At 36.5% G+C, this 15,591-nt stretch overlaps 1 protein-coding gene across 2 annotated transcripts in view; it reads left to right on the top strand.

Moving 5' to 3' along the window:
• The window catches only part of ADAM10 (ADAM metallopeptidase domain 10), a 44,750-nt gene that overhangs the window by 18,292 nt on the left and 10,867 nt on the right, over positions 1-15,591 (top strand). For both annotated transcript variants that reach the window (XM_080350941.1, XM_080350942.1), the window contains exons 3-8: positions 3,695-3,813; positions 5,930-6,088; positions 12,184-12,287; positions 12,872-13,021; positions 14,201-14,293; positions 14,893-15,076. In XM_080350941.1, coding sequence (XP_080207067.1) covers positions 3,695-3,813; positions 5,930-6,088; positions 12,184-12,287; positions 12,872-13,021; positions 14,201-14,293; positions 14,893-15,076 — 809 coding nt within the window. The remainder of the gene's footprint in view (positions 1-3,694; positions 3,814-5,929; positions 6,089-12,183; positions 12,288-12,871; positions 13,022-14,200; positions 14,294-14,892; positions 15,077-15,591) is intronic.

Genomic DNA, 15,591 nt, shown 5'->3' with positions numbered 1-15,591 from the left:
CCCAATAATCTCCTGTGATCACTGAGTGATTCTGTCTGCTCAACCTGCCACTGGTTACAGCAATTTGAGGAAAGGGAAAACACCATGTGCCGTTTCATGTAATACATGGGAGTTTGTGATTGCCATTGCTTAAAGTTTGGTGATTTGTTAAAGTTGTGAATTCTTGGAGTAGAGACTAATAGATGCTTGTTCCCTGCATGCACCTCTCCTCCCCCTCACTTTTTTTGGTGGGGAACAAGTAAAGGAGGATTTGTCACTTCTTTTTTTGAGTGTTAAAATGGTGAACAGTCCAGCCAGATAATCCTGTTCCCATTGAGCATGTTTGAATGACCAAGAAAAGACCTGTTTAAAAATAGCTGTGAGACAATCATGTTATCTAATAGTTTAACTAAATTAAGAAATCAAGTGGTCAGAGAATTGTTATTGTGAAACACAGCTGTGTTATTTTGTATTTGAAACAGTTCTCTAATTCTGCAAATAGAGGTAATTTTATTAATAGATAATTAACATCATGGGTTAGAATTTGTAGTGTTGGTTATATACCAATGCGGGAGGGAAGAAGAGGAGGAAAATTAAAGGAGAATAAATAGAGGCTTCTTAATTTGAAAATTAATGAAACTTTATTTGGTACATATAACTTCTAACAGTCTGTTTTGAAGACAATATTGATGGAAGGGTATCCCATCCAGAAAGAAGAACCATTCCCAGATTTGATAGACCTTACTGAGCTTCCCATTGCTGCTCCTGAAGCCCAGTCCTGCAGAGCAGCCCGTCTGGGCAAACCTCAAAACTGATCCTAAAGCACGATTATGTGATGGTCAACAGCAGTAGTCCAAAGCAACATTGAATGTCATGCCAAATTGTAAGGGTGAGAATGTAGATGACTTGAGAGTTGAGTACAGGATACTCTGGACTGAGGCCTAGGACTGGTTCACTTATCTGATTGGTGTTATTTTAGGCTAATCTTGGTAAATCACTCACTTCCATTCTGAGATAGAAGTCTGGGTTTTTTCCCCACTCCACTGATGTATATGGGAGTTAGTATATGGGAAGTCCTGCGTTGTCTTATATAGTGTACTTCAAAACAATAAAAAAATTCCTAAAACAATTGAGTATCAGAGATGGTAATTGCTCCTCATTTTTTTTTGAAAGTTACATGAATACAACAACAACAAAATCTAATTTTAAATAACATTTTTGCACTTCTCAGAGGAAAGTGCTATGTAGATTGAGGGTTGTTTTTTTTTTCAGAAAAACTACCTCTTTTTCTCACCAGGAAAATGTAATTTTTACCATAATAGGTGCTCTTCCTGTGATTAGTAGTTCATCAGTTCATCTCAGAGACAGAATCGCAGAGTCCTTACTGAAATAAGTCTTCTATCAAATATTAGAGAGGGGAGGAGAGCTGTTCTACAGTATCTAATATCTCTTGTCATTGAACTGCAGTTGAGATGCACTTGAGGAGAGTCTGATTCATCCGCAGTCACTCCAGGCAACTCAGGCACAGGGAAAACTCCAACTAAAATGGAGTTTGAATCTCTGGAACAGCTTGAGCAGTGTGTTACAAGCAAAGTGAGGAGAACTTCTTGAAGTACTTGAATGAAGTTCTTCAAATTCTTATCCATGCTGGTCTTAATTTTTTTCTGCTCGTTCATTTCTAACTTCTGTACAGAAGAGCCGCACAAGGTGGCTTAGTTTTTTTTTGCTTTTGTTTTCTGTTGTGTGTTTTGTTTTTGTTTGGTGTTTTGAGGGATGTTTGGTTGATTTGGGGTTATGTTTGGTTTCATTTGTTTGCTTGTGGGTTTTTTTTGTGGGTTTTGTTTTGGTTTGGGGTTTTTTGTTGTTGTTTTTCTTAGCAAAATGTATTGGATAATCTTGTAGCATTCTGTCTTATGATGTTTTTCTGGATTGCTTGTTCATGTTATGTACTCATCCTCATGAACCTCTATGTTACCAAAAAGCCAGTTTTACAGAGCTAGTATAGAGACTAACATAGAGAATAAGTTTTATTTTTTGTCTCTATGTTGTGTATTATAAATTCTAGCTATCTATCATAAAACATGCCTTTCTGTCTGGGTATGAGTAGCTACTAACTGTTTGCTGGTGTGTGTTCTTCCCTGACTCCAATTCTCAAACGCACCTGTAGCGAACTGTTTCTTCCCTTTTAAGAAGAGAATCTGCCCTCACAAAATGTAATACATCTGTACTGAAACTAGGGTAGGAGCGGTGGTTGGCTTGGCACTACACCCAAGAGTTACAGGGAATTGCTGTAAGTTTAATCTTCCCTGTCTACCAACCACATCACAGAATTTCATAACCTCGTAGTAGATAGCTAATGCATCACCAGAGGAGGATACTCACTTTGAAGCTTTTTAACACTGTGACGACAATAATAAATATAGTTTGATTGTGAAATAGGGTTTGCATTACAGAATAGTCAACATGAGTCACTAGAGCCCTTGCCAGGTTTTAAGTGGCTTTTTTCTTTGATCTTGAATTTTAATGTACAGTTGTTTCAGAGTACTTATAACTGTAGTGTCCTATTATTTAACGTGGAAGTGAAAACTGAGGATATATATGCTTCAGGTATACTAAAAAGTAGTTAGATTTGATCGACTTTACCCTGTGGAGCTTAGTGTTTTGGTTATTTTTCTTTTAGCACAAATGGAAACTAGCTTTCACTATGGAAACTCTATCATTAGTATACTGAGAGACTGGGCACATTTTTTTTAGATGAAGACTGACACAGATGTAGTCGTTATCAGTTACTCTTTGTGTAACAAATCGTTAACATAACTGTAATACTCCTTCAATTTCATGGTTGTGCAGAAAGAGAAAAATATAGGAAGAAAATCAAGAGTAAAACTTGAATGACTGAAGTTTCATCAACTTCACTGATCTGTATTTGCAAAGTGTGTAAAAAATTTAAGAGGTTACCAAATGAAATTCTGAAAAGTAAGCTAATGGTTGTCACAGGAGTGAATTCATGTAAATCAGGCATTTTAAAACACTTCAGTTATGTTGCTTGACTTAACTGAACCAAACTTTTTTTTATTTGAACAAAGACAATGTAATATGTTTCATATAAAGATGCAAATCCTACTCCTAATCAAAGAATGTAGTGTTGTAATTTGAACAAGATAATTCAGTGAGTAGTCTACATAGTTGTGCATGTAACTCCACCAGTTTAAGTATATTTTATTTAATGTTATTGCCTGTCTTACTTTTTGAGTTTCAGTTGGAACAGTAATTAGTTCATCTGCATTTCATTTACATTACTTAAATGGTGGCAATGAAAATAAAATAAGCTGATGCTTGTTCTTATCTCTTCTGCTTCACAGTGCTGTGGAGTAAAATAGTTGCTTGTTCCCTTAAGCTACATCTGTGTCTTCTGGAGGAATGGGAACAAGTGTATAGTCAAAGTCGGAATTCTAGATTTATGCATTTGAGTCTAACCCTGGTTTCTGGCTTAAATCTTGTAAATCAAACTACTTGTATTAAAAGTGTCCAAATAATGTTGCTTGAGAAAATCCTTCTAGGCTATGGTCTAATTCTCATACAGTATAAACATTTTCTATAGATTTTACAGGGTCTGCAAATTGTTTACCCAAAAATGTTGGTTAGAAGTGCTTAGCTTAGTGCTCTTGTAATTGAAGCTCAAAGCCAATTTACTCTCTTGTTTTATTCACTTTAGACACTTCAACCTTCGAATGAAGAGAGATACATCTCTTTTTAGTGATGACTTTAAAGTAGAAATATCAAATCAAGTAATTGATTATGATACCTCCCATATTTACACTGGACACATTTATGGTAAGTACAACATTCAAAATGGATTAAAGTGCAGTAATTTTAAACCGGAGATTTTTTTAATTGTACATGCAGAAAATTAATATCTGTGTGATTAGGTTACTCATTATTAAACTTTGATAATTCATCTTAATGCATTTTAACTCCATCTGCTTTTATTCTCATATAACAGTCACACTTAACAAATGAGTACTTTTACCTAATAGTTTTCATATCCATAAACTTGAAGTTCAACTCTCTTTATGAGCGTACTCATCTGCATTTAAAAAAAATAGCTGTCTGCATTAAAAAAATAATTAGGAATTGGTCTTAGCTTAAAGGAATTTAAGGAATATAGAGCTACCATCATTAAACGTAGTATACCCAATTTCAGTAAATACAGAAAGTAAAATTGATTTAAAAGAAAGGAGACTTAAGGAATTAAAAGATGAAAAGAAAAAGCTTAAGACTTATTCTGTCCTTTTTTATACAGTCTGTTTGGTTCTGAAAGGAATCTAACTGCTTCCTGAAGATCTCTATTAGTAACGTCCTACAGTCTTGAAGTGACAGTTTTAAACTGAAAAATATACACTCTTAGCACTTTATATGCATCTAGGTAGACCAGCTTACCAGTCAACTTCAGTAGGTCAGAGGACTTTTAAGGTGTGTGGAGCTTTTTGTTGTGGTGTGGAATGAGTTCAGTTCTGGTAATTTGATAGTGTGATTCTGAACCCTCCTCAGTGAGGAGCATATAAACATTTTTTTTAGTAATCTTCAATCCTCCTTATGGAAAGGCTTGTTGAGGATGCTGCATGTTGTAGCTGTTAATGATTAAACTTGGACAGTTTGACTTTTTCAGATTGTGACTGTTTCAAATTCACTCCATTCCACACTTAAACCTAGCTACACTTTTAAGGAGCTTATGATTGAAGAGAAAAATGGATATTTTGAATATAGGGAAATCTTTGAAAGAAGCTTTCAAAATTCAGTATACACACTATGAGGGTTTCTTTTGTTGTTTTTTGTTTGTTTTTCTAAGTAATTGTGTAAGGAGATATATAAGGACAGGACTTGGATATAGGATCACATGGTGCATATGTGACAGCTTTGAACTACAGAGTTGTCAAGGGTTTTGATTGCGGGGTGACAATAAAACCCTGGCAGATGTGTTGTTAACCTCCTCTCCCCGGCTCCTTTCCCCCTTTTGCCCCTCCCGCTCCGCCCTTCCCACTCAGGACAGGCGATCGGTAGGAAAAGAAGGACAGAGAGAAGAGAGTTGGAAAAATTAAAGATGTTTTACTGATGCTACTAATAAGAACAGAGAAAATAATACAAAATATACAAAACCAATCTTGAAAGTCTCAGCCACTGCAGAGCTGGCACCCAAAGTCCTGGACTGGACTCTGCAGCCAGCCAGAGGTAGATTCAGTCTCTCACCAGGCCTCAGTTCACAGGGACGACTAGCAAGGTCCTCTCCCAATGTCGGCCATAAGCAAAAGGAAAAGGGATGAGATCCTCGTGATCTCCTACTTTTATATGAAATATTCATGGGAATGGGATATTATACTTCGTTGGTCAGTTTCTTGGTCACCTGTTTCTCGTTGCCCCTCTCGCGAGATGTGAATCTGTTCTTATCAATAACTTCACATTCCATTGCTATGTTTACCAAAACATGTATCTGGTTCTCCAGGAAAATGCAGCTAATATGAAGCGTTAGCTGACAGGCAAATTCACTAAAAGAGAAACTTGTTTTTTAACAAAATCAGGACAAGAGTAGAATTCTTCATTGTATGCTTTTAAAACTTGTTATTTTTGCATCTGAATAGGAAGTTATTTGACTTGGTAACTATGATTTTGGAATAACTGTATGTCTTGCTTTTGAATAATCTTAGTCTTAAAAATTCAGACACAAACTTTCTGCAAGAATGTCTTATGGCTGTTATCCAGAATCTTACTACTGTATAATTCATATAGGTTTATAGCAATTGGGAACTGGTGCACAATCAGAATAATTAGGCAAGTATCATGCTTTAGCTTTGTCTGCTTAATACCGTGGGTAGAATGTATGCTGAAATTTAGCAGAGGACTGAAAGCTTTTAGAAAGTCACAGAAAAACTAATGCATTTTTTCTCCATAACAGGTGAGCAGGGAAGTCTTAGCCATGGATCTGTTATTGATGGAAAATTTGAAGGATTCATCCAAACTCACAGTGGGACCTTTTATATTGAGCCAGCAGAGAGATATATTAAGGACAAAACTCTACCCTTCCACTCTGTCATTTATCATGAAGATGATATCAGTGAGTACTTCAACTTTGTGCTACAGATGAAATAATTTTTTGTATTAAATGTCAAAAACTGTAAGCCATTTGTAAGCATCAAATGAGACTTTGGCTTGTGTATGGCACTGTGAATCATGCTGTCCTGAGGTGATTCATATACAGTTACGGCGTGAAAGAAATTTATGGCAAACCAACGTGAGTCTTCCTTGTTCTGCCATTGTAAGACATCCTTAGCAGTCAGGTTTAAGTGTATAAGCAGTGTAGTTTCTCAGTGGAGACATGTTTCTTTTGAAAAATGAATTCTTAAAATATACTGATTGTTCTTCCCTGTGATACACGAAGTAAAGGATAATTAAAGTCCAAGTCACTCAGTGTTTACCTACATCTAGTGAAGGTGGTACTCGTGGGGAAATAAAAGCTTCCCCTGCTTGCACAGGTTGCAGCTGCCGTCAGAGAGCTCTTTAGAAGATGTGGTGGCACCCAGTATTTTCCAATTTACACAGTAGCTGATGGAAGTATACAGGGAGTACTACTTGAATTTGAAGAGTATAGCCCCAGAAGTCTAAGTTTAGCTTTAAACACCCAGAAAGACAAGAAAGTATCATGGAATAGTTTTAAATCTTCAGAACTGATGCAGCAGAATTCTCCTGCACTCTACCTGCCTTTTTATGTATGATCAGTCTTCAGCTGTAATAAAAATCAGTTTTATTTGATGCTCAAGTAACTTTATGCTAAGCCCAAAACCTGCTGCAATAAAGTTGTGATACCAAGTTTCAATCTTTCCAAATGAAGTGACTTTCTGCCGACATCTAAGATTACCTTTTGCTTAAAGAAGCTAACAAGTTGTGTGTTGCAGATGAACTTTATGTAAAACATCAATCTTGCTTAAAAATTGATTTAAACTGGAACTTCATTTAAAAACTTGTCCCATCAGGCCATTGTGCAAATCCTAGAAGACTTGAGTTTGAAATGTCATTTGGAATTGAATGACGAGTCTTGGGTTAGATCACTAAAAATTAGTTGAACCACTCTTACGTCGATATATGTATAAATCATTTTCAAAATACATCATTATGAGATTGTGAAAATAAATGTCAAAGATAGGAAGATAGATGAGGAAAATCTCTACTTATGATGTGGTTTTATTTTATTTGGCTGTCTTTGAGTATGTTAAAATTGTGAGCGAGTAGATGTGTTAGTCCTTGCTGTTATCCCATTCTGTAAATTTGATTACTAACCCAAGATCAAATAGAATTTACATAATTTTAAACAGCTTCTGAATGAATACAATTATTGAATTTTATGTACATTGGGAGCTACGCTTGTCTTCTGACTGACTAAACATATATCTTCCTGGTGCTTACAAGACCCGTATTTGAGAATGAAGTTACTTTACAGGACAGCGTTCCACAGACTGGTTTTGATTCTCAAAGAGAAGCTGCAGTGTGCATTGGGTTTTCAACTGTACAGAGCATTGCGGGTGGAGGTCTGAGGAGCCCGATTCCCTTGCTGGCTGCTGTCAGAGTATTGCAGAGTTTGCTGCTGCGACAGAAGGGGGAAGTAATAAAAAAAATCACAAAAGCCTGGTGTAAAACCATAAGAAGTCTTCTATAACAACATTTCTATGGATAATTTGTACATACTTGTAAGTTCTTTAGTGTGGTATATTAGGTCTCACTGAACAGTTCAAGTCACTGCTTGGTAGTGGGAGTACTAGACAACAAGTCACTGTCTGCTTTACAAAGGGGTTTATTAAGCCTGTTGTAGAAAAGAGATGGAGGAAGAAAGAAAAGCAACACAAGGCAGTAAAGCGATTTGCCCAGTTTCCAAGGGGCGAGACAAGCAGGAAGATTGTTGCATGTCCCAGTTCCTGATGCTGTAAATAGTGGGTGACTAAAAGTACTCTCTTCACTGTTATAAACTAATGACAGAAATAGAACTCTACATTAAAGAAGCAGATAATTTGATTTTATGGAAGTTAGTATTGCTGTTTTGTAGAAGTGATCTCTGCTGGAGGAGTAAATTGATCACTTGAGAGCTGGAAAAAGCAAATGATGGAATCAGTTCATATTAATGACTTATTAAAGTGATTGGGAGCAGGATATGTCTTACTCTCAATTATTCAGATGATGGTATGTTGGCTTACACTGTTTTTCCTCTTGAATCTAGTGCATCAAAACCACGAGTTAGAAACAAGATCAGATTATCAGAGAGGAGTGTCTAAATGTATTCCAGAGAGCCCCATGCAAGCAGCAGTGGTGCAGTGTGGCTTCCGAGGCATCCAGGGCTCAAACAGCTGTTCTGGAGCCGAGGCCGCTGCCCGCGCAGAGCCTGATGTGCGCGCCTGCTGATCGCACAGTTTAACTTCTGCCATTGGTATCCAAGATGCCTCTAGGATTTCTCTGGTCTGAAATATCTGTAGTATAGAACTGCTGCTGCCACTTCCTGAATGGTGCTTTTGAGGCTACATTGTTTTGCCTCTCATGAGAACTATTTTTCGCATTGAACTGCAGTTCAAAAAAAACCCCCCAACAACAATGAAGAAAGCTAAAATTTACAGTAGCTTTGAAAATAAAAACAGGCATGCAAATCTGTTGTTATTGCTCTAATCCAAAACTAACTCTTGTGGAAACAGTAAAACAAGAAGTGTCTTGCACAGGACAGAAGCCACAAAAATACTCATATTTCTAACTCAGGATAGACTGGGGAAGAAGTCATGTTTGCCTTAATTTGGGATATTTCTGGTCACCCATGTTTCAGCCTTTTGAAACAATATGCTTTTTAGTGCTTTTCAGAAATCACAATGCAACATATGATTAGCATCTCAATGAGTTCTTTTTCAGTAGTTAAACAAAAGATTTTTTTATAAATGGGGATTATATTGTCAACTTCATAAGGCAGCTTTTGTCTGTTACAGTGGATGTGGTGACCAGTGGAAGGCAGCTTTCTATTCATGACTTGAAACACAAGTTGAATGATTTTAGTTTCTAAGCCACTGTTAATGAAACTGTTTTATAATTTAGTGCTGGAAAGATAGACATTGATATTTTCATTAAAATATTTTGGACACTTTTCTTTAAGGATTAGGATTTCATTGGAACTGTGTTTGTTTAAATCACATATGCTTCAAATATATCCCTGAGTTCATACAGTAAAATAGAAAATCTGAATTTTCTCAGGTCACCAATAGGCAGGAAAATCCTATTCAGACCTTCAGGAAAACGAACACAGTCATTTAATTGTCATTATGGTGTTGGAATAACTGTACATCTGAGAACAGAAAGTGAAGTATTTTGTAGTTTTGCAAAGCCTGATCTGCTGAATGAACTGACCACTGCAAACTATGTATTATTAGTGAGAACTTGGTTTCTTCTGTGTTAGTGTTGTGTTTGCCCGTTTAATAATGAAGTCTACTTGGCAGTTGTCGTGGGAGCACAGTGACAGGCTGCTTAGAATGAAATATGTAATAAGGATTTCTTTGTAATTGGTTAAATTTTAATTTTACTCTGGCACTATTGCTTTTGCTAGTATTGGGCAAATCTCTATAGCTGTTGAAAAACTGAATTACGTCACTTTTAATGGAAGTTTGGCGACGTATCCTTGCCTCAGATGCCTAAATCCACTATCCGTTACGTAGTTAACTTAAATGCTCAACAGATCATCCTATTTACTGACAAGCAGAAGAAAAATATGAATGTGATCAGGAATATATTTGTGGTAGGCAGTGCCTTTATAAAAGGATAAAAAATATTACTTTGAGCATTTGTAGCTGTATATATCATAATGGTCTGCCATCTGGTTACAATAAGATATCATTGTCGAAGTATGAAATTACAGGGGTTTCTTTTGTTGCTTTTTTAGGTTCGTTATTGTTATCACTGCTATTATTGTCAAGATGTTCAAAAGTTGAAAGTGGGAAATGGGAAACTGGGCAATACAGGAAAAGAAAAATAAAATGTGTGTTTCACCTGAGGATTTTCTGTAGTTACAGAATTGAACCTGTAATTAAACTCTTCTTCTATAGATCTGATGGAAAGTGGGGGGTTCTAGTTTTTCCTCAGTTGTGCCCTTGCTGTAAACAGTAATTTCGCAGTGAAGGCATTTGCTTCCCCTGGATCAGCCACGGGGCTGTCGTGGGGACAGGCTGGGAAGCTCATGATCCCAAAGAGCTGGCAGAAGGCTGCAGCTCTCAAATTGTTTAAAACCACCGCAGGAGCATGACCAGACCTCTGAGGTGTGGTTCAAAACTGTCCGCGGCATCTGCCCCCATGGAGTTCCTGCTTGGCTCTAGAAATGGAACTGCTACAGGGGACAGAGGAAATAGAACGCTGGGAAGGTGAAGGGGGAACAGTGCCTGCACATTTGGGGGTGCTGCAGCATTTAGCAAAAGAAAGCTTTGCATGCAACTTGCTCAGCAAGCCAGACATGGTTCCAAAGTGAACCATCCTGTATTACCTGCCTCCTGTGTTTAGTGGGGTGGATGCAAATCCGTCCATGAGGGATTTATCTTTTCCAGCACGTGCAAAACTTTGGCAATTGCTGGTGCAGACTGTTTCCTGATCAATTATCTGTAATTTTAACTGTCAGGCTTTTAAGGTGTTTCTTACCAGATTATTACTTCTGAAGTGAGAAATATTTGTTTGAATTGCAGGGAATCAGTATTAAAAATGTATTAAGGGATTTCCTAACCTCTTTAGGGAACAAGATACAGAGGAAAGACTGCTTATTTTGTGTAATGCACTGAAGCATTTATTTCTAGTACCGTTCTGTCAACTGTCATAACACCACCGGATAGGAATGGAAGTGTGATGACAGCAGAAAATGGCATTTTGTGATGGTGCAAAATATGCTGTGCAGTTTCCAGTTATTTCTGTGGATTCCTGCAGTTACCACCTGCAGGGGCTGCTTTAAAGTTATGATGGTTTTATGTAGATAAAGCGTGCTGATGGTGGGACAGTATTGTCCATTACTGACACCCTTGTGTAATGTAGATAAAGCGTGCTGATGGTGGGACAGTATTGTCCATTACTGACACCCTTGTGTAATGTACTTTTGTTGCAGAGATAAGTGGTTGGCGATGTGAAGTTGGGTGGTGGGTAATGAGAATTTTAGTTGGCTTAAATATAGCGGATTTCTTTTTTAATACTATGGTGGGAGGAAAAGAAAAGGTGGTGGAGATGGAAAAGGGAAGGGTCATATTTATAATCCTTTGCTCTGAACTCCAATCTAGTGGTAGTAAACAGCATCCCCAAAAGTGCAATGACCTCATCAGTGAATGAGCAGTGATTTTTGTTTAATATTGTGTATAGCAAAGCCTGTGTTCCACTACATTGCTAATCACATTGGCTGAGGTGGTTTACAGTAAGAGCTTTCCCCCCCTCTTTTTCTCTCTCTTCATTCTTCTGGCACTGCGCCAGGGCTGACCATATGGGGAGGAATGTGATGAGGCAGCTGCACAATATTTTGTACCTGGAAAATGACCCAATTTGAAAAAAACCCCACATTTTAACTATGTTTAACTTCGCCTCATTTGTCTTTAACTAGTTTTTTTTTTAAATGATGTTAAACATGACCTCTTTAAACACTTGTAAATATGTGTGATTCAGAGGAGTGAGGGTTGGAAGACTCATTTCTTGATCAGTCCTTTTAAGCTTATCAGTGGATCCACTGAATCTGGTCTCTGGTTATTTTGGAGTATAAACTCAAATGGTTTGGGTTTTTTCAGAACTAAACTTACCTGTATGCCAAGGATATGATTTTTTTTTTTTAATACCTATTTAATTTTCCCATAGCTTTTCATTATCAAGCTAATGGGTACAAATGTGTAAATAATAGCTCTTGTTCTTATGTCAGATGTTGCTCATCGTATTTTATTTAGCTGTCTGTAAGAAAACAATGTTAAGAAGCAGTTGTCAGTTTTGTTCTGTTTGTAAAATTAAGAATGTATCTTAGTAGAAATGTTTAATAAAAACAGACAGCTGCATAAAGCTGGAATGTTAGAATGCTTCCCTCAAACTACATGAGCAATATTGGATACACTGAAGAAACTGCAGAGATACAGCCGTATTTTGCACTTGGAATTTGAAAACTCAACCCGGCCTCCTTCTTTTTAGGATATCCACATAAATATGGACCACAAGGAGGTTGTGCAGATCACTCGGTATTTGAAAGAATGCAGAAGTACCAAATGACTGGTGTAGAAGAACCAACAACAGAGGTATAACACAGGCTAATGGGTTATGTTGATTAGAAATCAGTGTAATAATGTCCTATTTCTTGTATGCATTAGCAGATACTACTCTGACTAATGAGCATTGTTTTAACTTCATGTGTAGTGTACCATTGTTCCGTGCTGAAGTGCTTTACTATTTCTGTTTGCCAAGATAGCTGACGAAGGTAACTGCAGTGTGAAATAACCTGTGTGTGGGGGGGTACATTTAAGTCCTGTAGCACTCATCTACAAACTGTTTGTTCATATTAGAAAATGATTATGAAAAAGAAAAATTCCAAAGATCACATGAATGAAAAAATCTGTTTCACATTGACTGCCTTTTGTCATATAAAATGAAATGCACAGAAGGGTTTCACTGAGATATCATTAAAAACAGAACGCATACTTGAAAACTGGCTATAACACACTTAGTTTAATTCAAAATTCATAAAACTTTGTGGGTTAAGGAAGAATGAAAACCTGTTTGTATTAGTGGAGTATGTATAGAAAAATCTATTGCTATTTTTGGGTAATCTGGTGCAGCATGTAGATCTAAAAAATTACTATGTTTATTTTCTGTGTATACGTAGAAGCCTTTTGAAGAGCCCAAGAACAATGGTCCACAGCTTTTAAGAAAAAAGCGTGCCACTCAGGCTGAAAAAAATACCTGCCAGCTGTATATCCAGACCGATCATCTGTTCTACAAGCATTATGGAACAAGGGAAGCTGTAATTGCACAGGTACTTTCAATCCCTTTATCTTATATGATCTGTTTTACTTTATTTGTGTTTTTGTGATAAATTTCATGCAATTTGTGTATGTTATTGCTTATTTACTTTAGAACGTCTTGTTTCATTTTTTACAGTGATCTTGATATTATTGAAACAGCTTTTGTTTCACTACAAAGATGCCATGTATCTGTGGTGAAATTCCTGGGCACTTGTGCTTCCCTTAGTTAATAATGGCAGCTCTGGTTTCATTAGCACCTCTGAGCAAGACTGCAGCCTGACTTTTCTCAATTCTTCCTCAGGAAAATGATACTTCCCGAAGAGTTGCATTCTGTTTTGCAGCCTGGCAAGCCTCTGTGTTAACACTCACATACCCTTGTGCTTGAAATTTTAGTTCAAAACACTGTGAGCTAATGACACTGAGAACTGTTCCTGTAGTGTCTGATGTAGTGGAAGGCTAAAAATATAGTGAAAGGCTAAAAATGCAATGGCAACTAAAGGCAGATGCTTTTTATTTGTCAATATGCTATTAGGTAGAAAACTCTTTTTTTCTGATAAATTCCTAAAAATATAACTAGCTAAAAATATAACTAGTTAACATTAACATACTTCTCTTGAAGTCTTAAGTTTCACTGTCACTTGCAAATCTGACTGTTACTATTTATTCATCACACTGTACATACACAATTCAAGTAACATTTTCCAAAGTTCTGAAGTCACCTTCAAAATCAGATTTTCAATGAGTTAGCATTTCTATGTGCTCTTGGAAAAAGTAAATGATCAGTTTCTTTCCTACCAGAAATAATACACAGAATAATACTGTAACAAGTAAATTTTTTCTCAAAAAAAAAAGGTGCTTTGAATAGAATTTTAACTACAATGCTCTCTTATAGTAATGAGTCAAATGACTATCACAAACAGGTATCTGAATAGTTCATGAAATTATACGTTTAAAAAAAAGCAAATGGCAAAATATTTTGCTGCTATCTGGCATGGTGACAATGTAAAGACCAGGTTACATAGCGATTTATTTCCATTATTTTCCATCAGCATTCAATTAATAAGGCCTGTTAGAGTTCATGTGGCACTATCTTATATGTTAAAAATATAGGCCTTGAAGTTGTTGCTACTGAAGATTAGCTATAGCGTACTGCATAGATCTTTGAACTGTAAATACTTTAATTTTGACAGATATCCAGCCATGTTAAAGCGATTGACACAATTTACCAGTCAACAGATTTCTCAGGAATCCGTAACATCAGCTTCATGGTGAAACGAATAAGAGTAAGTTGTTTTGAAATACTTCTGGCTTCACTCATATTTCTTGGATGCTGTATTTTTCAAAAGTCCTGTTGCTGTTCACTTGTAACTATTTATTGTTAGTTATTTCTGTAGTAAATGGTTCCCTAACCCATTTATTTGTTTGGGTTTAGTGTTTATTGTCAAAAACCCTCTACTTCCATTATTGAGCGATAGTCAATTTTTATAGCAGTCAACTTCTTATATTTCATCAGAGTTGACTGTGCGGCAAATAGACTGTATTGCTCTCCAAAAACTTTAATAGTGAAACAGATAATGGCTATCCAGGTTGAATGGTCCTTCTAAAAGTGATGATTTAAGAGAATAGATATAAACTTTTGGGTACTGATGGAAAGGAAGAAGAAAGAGAGTGGAGATTTACTACCCAAATGCAATTATTTATTGTAGAACTTGGTTTTCCAAATATTGGGGTGGTAATTTGTCAAGACATATAAAACTTCAGGAACCTGTTTTGCTATTTAACATAACAAGGTGACATTACAACCGTAAGCCTCTTAGCTGGTATTTACAAGTCAAATGAAAATTAATCGTGTCTTGTTGAGTTTGTTTCCATTTACTTTTAGATTAATACAACCGTAGATGAGAAGGACTCTTCCAATCCCTTCAGATTTCCTAACATTGGTGTGGAAAAGTTTCTGGAACTGAACTCTGAACAGAATCACGACGATTATTGCCTGGCCTATGTGTTTACAGACCGTGATTTTGATGATGGAGTCCTTGGTCTGGCTTGGGTTGGAGCCCCTTCAGGTAATTATGGCCAAACCTTCGGCACTGTGAGGTAGAGTATTGTAGGTAGGTACAAATAAGAAAGGTAGAAACAATGTCATTTGAATTGCCAGCAAATAGACAAAAACCTCATAACCAACACTTCACAATTTTGGTTAGGTACAGTTTGATTTATATATATTTATATTTAATCTTTAACACACATACTGACATAGATTGAGTGGAATACTTCACTAAAATGAAATTTTACTTCAGAAAGCAAGGAGTGTTTTTTAGACACCATTTATGTTGTCAACAGAATAGCTGAATTTTAGAATGTTGATAATGCCTCAGTACAAATTTAAGTTGTGGAAAAAATTGGTGAAATTTGAAGTCACAATTCTGAGACTTTTCCAAACAGTAAGAGTGGTGCACTTGATTGTTGACCTTCTAAGTATGGGTTTGATTAACCCACACATCAAAAGCGTTTTCAGTTTTAGTTTGAACAGTGGAAAAATGAGTCACTTTTGCTGACAAGAATATATGGCTAATCCTAG

The sequence above is a fragment of the Nesoenas mayeri genome (genome assembly GCF_963082525.1).
Source record: "Nesoenas mayeri genome assembly, chromosome: 11".
In the NCBI taxonomy this organism is placed as follows: Eukaryota; Metazoa; Chordata; class Aves; order Columbiformes; family Columbidae; genus Nesoenas; species Nesoenas mayeri.
This window is presented reverse-complemented; position numbering and strand designations above follow the sequence as displayed.